Source organism: Patagioenas fasciata, chromosome 14 (assembly GCF_037038585.1).
Source record: "Patagioenas fasciata isolate bPatFas1 chromosome 14, bPatFas1.hap1, whole genome shotgun sequence".
Lineage (NCBI taxonomy): Eukaryota > Metazoa > Chordata > Aves > Columbiformes > Columbidae > Patagioenas > Patagioenas fasciata.
The window spans coordinates 5,815,300-5,822,980 of NC_092533.1; the positions used below are offsets into that span (position 1 = coordinate 5,815,300).

The 7,681-nt window shown below is 53.9% G+C and overlaps 1 protein-coding gene across 2 annotated transcripts in view; it reads right to left on the reverse strand.

Annotated features, from left to right (window-relative positions):
• Positions 1 to 7,269, reverse strand: part of LARP1 (La ribonucleoprotein 1, translational regulator) — a 45,830-nt gene extending 38,561 nt beyond the window's left edge. For both annotated transcript variants that reach the window (XM_071814698.1, XM_065849371.2), the window contains exon 1: positions 6,891 to 7,269. In XM_071814698.1, coding sequence (XP_071670799.1) covers positions 6,891 to 7,242 — 352 coding nt within the window. In that variant the 5' untranslated portion in view covers positions 7,243 to 7,269. The remainder of the gene's footprint in view (positions 1 to 6,890) is intronic.
• Positions 7,270 to 7,681: the final 412 nt, after the last annotated feature.

Sequence of the window (7,681 nt, forward strand, 5' to 3'; positions counted from 1 at the left end):
GCTGCGTTCCATCAGGGCCAGGGCCACTTTGGGGAGCAAGTCAGGAGTGCAGAGGCACATGTGGGCCTGCAGCCAGGCCGAGGCCAGCTCTGCCTGCCAAAGCAGCAGGTCACAGACTCCTTTCCAGCCACTTAAAGGAGCACCTGGCAGAAAACGAACACGTTTCCCCAAGAATGCAGGTCAGGGTAAGCTGCATCCACCAGCATGTTGTGCGTGCCATGCATGTTCTCGAAGGAATCAGAGTGCTGTTTTCTAGATCAAGCAAATAAAGGGTGCCTGTGTCACCTCCATTCCACCAGAACCAGACTGAGTGGCACTGTCAGGCCTCAGTCACACCAACAGCGACCTCCACTAGCCATTTCTAAAGCAAACGCAGGCTTCAAATTGACCCATCGTGCCAAAGCATCCAACTCGGTCATGGTCACCACAGTCACATCCCACATCCAGTGAACTCCAAGCTATCCACAGCAGAGATCTTCACTGATCCTTCCAACTCATGACCATGTTTTGAGTCATTCTGTTCCTTTATCAAAAAATAAAACCAAAAATAAAATCGCAACCACTGCAGAGTATCGAACTCTGCTGTGCATCCTCGTATAGTGCTGCAACACACAGAAGCATCAAGGCAAGCTGCTGCTGCTCCCAAGTCAGTTTTGCTCTAGGAGGACACTGAAGATAAACCACTGATAACGCAGGTTCACTGCCCTTCCTCCCTCTCCTTGCATATCACAGCAGAGTACCTCCCACACACGAGGCTTTAATGCTGCAGGAAGAGCTCTTGATCCTGGCAAAATCCATAGCGAGTGTCACACCAAAGCTGGGCACCTGACCACCAGTTCCACAACCCCTCCCAAAAAAACATGTATCTTGCACAGTATTAGAATTGCCACCACCAAACTCATTTTCAACAAATTTCTCATGCCAGTTTTTACCCCACAGTCGCAGGACCCTCACGTGCACACCCACTTCTCCTTTCAGAGGAGCAATCCAGACCGACCCTGACCCAGGACTCTGCCTGGGGTAAGTCGGGTAATTACACAGAATCACAATTGATTTATTCGAGGTCAAATTCAGTTCCCAATTGTTATGGTCACAAATTTATTGTTGTCCAAATATAAAAGTAGCTTTTTAAAGTTCCCACGGCACTGTATAAAATTGTTGGAAGCCTTTCTTTTACTTTTTCTCTGACCTGCTCAAGTCGTGCACCTGTACCATTTACTACTAAACGTTCAGATTAGCCAGTTACTTTGATGCAAGGAGAAGTCTCCCAACTCCCCTCAGAGATCACTGACAAGGACCTGGACCTGCGGAATGAACTGAAGACTCATCTCAAGCGAAGAAAGGGACAAGTGCAGAACTGGTCATGCCAGAAACCACAGATCCACAGAGCATCCCCAGAGCTTGACCCAGCTCCTGGAGATGACTTCTTGGCCGTGCAAAGCTCCAACCAGACAGCATTAACACCATGAGAGAGCGCAAGGTTGCACCACCGCTTTCTCGGGCTCCCTGTGTGCACAGCAAGCCAGGGATTTGACAGAGCCAGCAGTGTAGAGACTTAAGCCCTTGGTAGGAAGTCAGCAAATGTTCCAATGTCAAAATGACCAGAGGATAAATAACATTTTAAAGACCATAATGTAAATGTGCATTGTGGTTGGGAATGAACAAAGCTCACCACTCCCAGCTGGACTTACGGGAAGAACAGAGCAAAAAGCTTTCCCAGCTCTCGTATCGGTTATCAGCTGGATCCGCAGCAAGGCCACCAGACCGCCGCTTACCTGGTGACTGAAATAGGAGCAGAGCTCCTCCGAGAGCTGCACTGCCATAAAGGACACCACAATCCTCTGGCAGTATTCAAGTGTATCAAAGTTTTCATTAAGATGATTTTTTTTTTTAAACCCTTGCTGTTTGCAGCTGTAATAATGGTAAAGATTAAAACACCCAACCTGATCTAGGCAGCACAGCTTTCTACTAAAATGTCCATTTCTTACTTAGCGCTATCACTGAGGTGGCATCCGAGATTCATTACAAAGTAGTTTTGAGTATGCAAAGAGCAACCTATCTCTATCCAAGTTGGCATCTGGCATTCCCTTGAGGATAATTTCACACTATTCCAGCACAGTGAAAGGATCAGGTGTCATAATTTGGAAGGGAAAGCCCCAGTGTCCCCATTCCTAGCCCTGCTTCTTTGCACTCAATCTGCCTTCACATCTGACCCAAGTCCTTCTGCTGCCCAATCCAGTGATCCCAGATGCAACCCCGGTGGAAACCCCCATGGCACCACAGGTAAAAAACAGCTTAAAAGAAGAGTTGTGAGGATAAAGAGGTGGTTGGTGAGAATATTCCAGCAACACCTCAGACCTGGCCATCTGGAACCAGAGGTCACAGCAGAAGCAAGCATTGAAGCCCAGCAACAAGGGCCAGTGAGTCAGCTCCCATTCCCCAGCCTTCCCGAAACAAACAGCGCAGAACAGGGCAAAGGTCCAGCACAAAGCTGAAGGGCAAAGGTATGTGGGGGAGCAAAAACACTAAGCTTCACCTTTTTTTTTCCCTTGGAGCAGCGAGTTCCAGTTATCCTCATCCTTCCTGACAAGATGGGAAGAGTTACTCAAACTTGAGTTGTGGGATCGGAACAAAACAGTATTTCAGAGAGGAAACTCGAGCTGGAGGCGGGGAAGGGGGACTCTTGCTGCGATAGCAGCTCTGTTGCAACAAACAGCCAGGAGAGCTCCACAATTACATGCCACGACAGAGCAAGAATTGCCCAACACTTTGGAAATAGGTGTGTGCACCAGTACCAAGCTGGATACCCAGGCAGGCAGATGCACACGTCTACTCTGAACACAAAGAAATGCCAAAGGTAAAATAAGCTCCCCATACATCTTATCTCCTGCACTGGAGGCTGGTTACAAGGAAAGCCCTATGGGGAGTTAGTCAGCGAGGGGTGAGAAGCTAATTAATGTTCCCTGCCTTTTCCCCAGTACCAGTAGCCAGCCCAGCCTCTGCTCTGGCATAAAACAACACGCGCTCGCTCAGAACAATAGTCAGCTAACCCCTGGTGCTTGCTGCTAGCAACGAAGGTGTGCCTTCTGGAAAGTACTGCCTATCCACCCAGTGCATTTGCCAAATGGCAAGCAAGAAACTCTACTCAAATTAAAACACCTCCTACATCTCCACTAGGAAATACACTGCCTGCTCCTGGCTGAGCATCTGCAAGGAGAATGAAAACTGGCATAAAAGTCAGTGCAGGCAAAGCTCAGCAACTGCAGCACCACTCATTAAAGTCTGCATGTTCTTACTTTCAAGATGTAAGTGGCTTTAAAAATTAAGAAGTGCCAAGTGCCTTGGTGCAACATTTCTTGAAATAAATCCAGCAGGTTTTCAAAATGGGGTGCTGTTAACACCTCTGTGCCCCGATGCTTGCATCAGCACCAGCCCTGGTGCAGGGCACAGCATGAGTACAACGTGTTCCAGAAGGTCAAGCTGCCTTAACTGCAAGCCACAATTTCTCCATAGAAAAAATTTGAGAAAATACTTTAAATTTGGTTTATAGCCAGAAGTGCAAAGCTGTTTTTGCCAGAAAATGTTTCCTTTGTTACTGCAGACATGCTACCATCACACCTTCACCAGTCAAGCTGCTGGCTGCATTTATTGATGAGATAAGAAGAGAACATATAATAACAAGAGGACAATCACACAGGCCTTGTTACTAGATCATTAGACAGCAGAAATGAGGTATCATCACCAGCTCTGCCAGCATCCCTCACAAGCAGTAAGCAGTGTCAAGCAGAAGCCTTGCCACACAGGACCGGACTCAGGGGGTCCCATCTGCTCTCTTGTACCCCGACTCTGAAATGCGCATGAATAGCAACGTAACACACATCTTGTGGCCAGGGAATCTTCTGGTGTGCGACCCCAGCTGAGCCTCAGCCTCTGCTTACAGCACCAGCAGTATTGCTGTTGTCTACCTCGATTTAATGATTGCTCTACTTACTGCCATGGCATTATGCTTTCAGGAGGAAGGGTTGAGAAGCAAGGAAAAGCTTTGCTTCAATAGTCCTCCTTCCTGAAAAAAGAGAAACATTCGCTCAAACATCCTATTACAGACCTCACTGCCAAACTTGAGTATAAAAATGCAGCAGGTAGGAAAGACACCCACTTCTAAAGATAAATCCTAATCCATTAAAAAAAAAAAAAAAGACTGTTCCTCAGTCCCTTCATCAACCTGCCAATGGATTCAACTTTCCCAGCACGAGTGAGTCAAACAGTTCAAAACAGAGGTGGATTTGTTAAGCTGTTCCATATTCCAACACAGCAGAAACTCAAAGATCTTAAAGGTGGTTCTGTTTTCTCTGGGCCAGAGCTCAATGCCTGTACTTCTATAAGCACTAATTCCAACACAGACCACTAGAGAGAAGGGGTGAACACCTAAGGAGCAGGTCTTGTCCATTAAATCTGCTCTACAGGCCTGTAATTAATACCATCATTATAAAAAATTAGGGCTTTCAAAGCCTGTAAAACAAGTCATAGAGGGATCCCTTTATCTTTACAGAGTTGTCCTCACTAGGATCCTTGGTCTCCCCTGTGAGGGTAAGGGCTGGAAACATTTAGTATCTCCAACACAAAACACTGCTTTGGGAACACTGCTGAATCAGAAGCCACAGTTTTCTAAGCTCTGCTGAAAACCCAAAAACATTCAGCTGTGACTTTCCAGAGTTCAGAAGCTTTCAATCCACTTCAAGTGTACAAAGGAGTCCCTTTGCTCAGGTGAGCTTCTGGAGGTCACTGCAACACAACAACTCACCTGACCAGCACCACCTTCGGCACAAACTCATGCTCCAGATCTTTTTTTGTAAGCGTCTGCTAAAAGAAATCCTCCACCCAAATCAGCGAAGGCACGACAGGAGCCTGCAAACTCTACAAGAAGGTACCTGGGCAAAGGGACACTGGACAAGGTCGGCTGCCAGTCTGCAGCTTGTGGGAGTTCGCCAGCCGTGTTTATTTTACACGTTTTCTCTTCTGCTAACGAACAGGCAGCAAAAGAAACAATGTCCCAAGAGAGAAGAGCCAAGTGGCAGCGTCTGGGGCACTGCAGGAACCAGTCACTGCTGCCAAACATCCTAAAACACACCACCAACCTAATCCATTATTTAAACATCTTCGGGAATACCAGGACAACTGCGCCAGGCCCAAGAAAATTCGGAGTGTTTCAGCATTACTCCCTTACCCTACTGTAGAGCGGACAGGCTACTGACACAGCTCTCCTTCAAAAGTCATCTCAGGAGTTGCAAGGGCCCCCTCCTTGAGTTGGGCAGACCGCCTCATCTCTGCTCGCTTTGACAAGTCACCCACCTTAGTGACAGGCCTGGGAATAAATCTGGATGTGTCTCAGACGTGAGTCTCAAACAGAAACATTCAATCTTGTGCTTTTGCATCTTTTGGTTTATTTCTAGGGACTGTTACCTGAGAAAGCAGTGCAATGGAGTGCAGCTTTCACACAAAGGAGTGATGTGACCAGTTTTATGTCATACCTCAAGAGACAAATGCAGACAGGAATGCTGTCCTGGATTTCGTTAAGCTTTGCTTATGTTGGTGCGTACAATGACAAACCACCAAACAATGTGAACACGGACTTTTACCTGGCACAATTAACTTCTCCTCTACACTCCCCACTAAGATGACAGCTTTCCAGGTGGAATTCGCATAGCTGTCCATCTTCTAAAGATCAATACCTTTGATGAATCATCACACTAGGCAATAATAATTATTGCAAAACAGTAGCATATACAGTAATAGGGAATCTGATGTCATATCTGGCAGTACGATTTCAGCATTAACAGAGGTAGGCTTGAAAAAATACGAGTCTTTCCAAACAAGACGCTTAGTGAAAACTTCTGTGTTTTCCACTTAGTACCAATTCACGTGAAGCATGGGCGAGCAATGCTCTCCTGGTAAAAGCAATACCTATCCCAGCTCCCGAGGAAATGGTGCTCTGCAGTTTCAGCCTTTGCTGACGACAGCAGTGGGTTACAAACGCGACTTGGACAGCAGCGCCCGCTCCTACCGCTGGTCGCTGCCCCTTGGCTTCCCCATGGGGCTCCCTTTTGGGGACCCCCCTTCTGCAGCCGCACACGCTCCGCCGCTGACAACCCCTGTTCACGGCTCCAGGCGCGCAGGGGCAAAGCCGCGCTCGGCCAACGCCGCAGCCCCCGGCCCCGCCGCCATGAGTCGGCAGAGAAAGGCGGCGCGGCCTGCGCGCCGGGGGAGCCGCCACCGCCGCCGCACACGTGGGCAGCGCCAGACCCCGAGCCGGGGAAGGGCCCCCGGGGGCCAGTGGCGGGGAGCGGTGGGGGCCGGGCCGCGCTCCCGGGAGAAGCCGCACGCTGGCGGCGCCCGGGGAAGCGACCACGTTGCCTGCGCTGCGCTGCGGCGGAATGCTGGGAGCGGCGGGGGGGCCGGCGCACAGCGGGGCGGCCGCCGCGTGCCCGCCGCCAGGGCCCGGCCGCCGAGCGCCTCCGGCCGCCGAGCGCCGCGGCCGAACTCCTCGGTGCGCCCCTCGCCCAGGCCCGCCGCCGGGCCCGCAGCGTCCCCCGTCACCCCCCCCCGCGCTGCCGCCTCATGGCCGCTGCCCGGGCCGGGCCGCGCTCCCCTCCCCCGCACACGCGCTCCCCGCCTCATGGCCAGGGACGGCACCGCCGCTTCCTACTTCCAGCGACCCCCCCTCACACACACACCGCCTCCCCCTGGGCCGCTCCCCCGGCCGCGGCCCCGCTCCCCGACAGGCCGCAGGCGCGGCGCCGTCCCCACGCCGTGCCGCATGGCGCGGCCGGCCGGGGCGCGGTCGGCGGCGCAACCGACCCCCCTGCAACCCCGGCCTCGCTCCAAGCACCCACCTGGAGGCGACTGCCCGTTCACCGCCGGCGCGGCGGCGGGAGCGTTCTTCGTCCAGGGGTTCACCTTGGGCGGCGGGGCCTCGATGAACTCCCGGCGCCCCGCGCCGCCCGCCTCACCGCCGTCCTCCGCCTCGCCGCCCGCCCTCAGCAGGCTCTCCTTCTCCTGGTTGTTGCTCTCCTCCTTTTGCTGCTTGGCGCTGGGCGGCCGCGGCGCCCCGGGACCGCCGTCGGGGCCCATGGGCGACTCGCCCTTCTCCCGGCCGCCGTCCTGCGGCGGCTTCAGCACCAGGGCGCGCTCCTCGGCGGCCAGCAGCGGGGCGCCGGGCAGCAGCGCCTCCACCTGCGTCGCCATCTGCGCGCCCCCGCCCCGCCGGGGAACTCCCCTCGCACGCGGCGCCCCCGAGCCCCGGCCGCCGCGCTGCGCGCTGCCCGCCCCCCCCTGCCGCCGCCGCAATATGGAGACGCGCGGGGACCACGCGACTGCCGCGGGGGCGCGCGCCGCGCCGGCCCGCCCGCCTGTGCGCGCAGCCGGGTAAGGGGAGGGGCGGGGCGCGCCCCCGCGGGCCGGCCGGCGACGCGCACGTGCCTGATGCAACGCCCGGCTGGGCGGGAGCGGGGAGGGGGGGGGTGTCACTTAAAGGAGCCGCGCGGGCGGGGGTACCGGCCCCTTCGCCGCCACTCCGCGCCGGCGGACAACCCCACCGGCTTCACCCCGGCTCTCCCGCTGGGAGAGGCCTTGCTCCGGACCGGGGTTCCTCTGCCAGCTCCCCTGAGCCAGCAGCGACACGCTG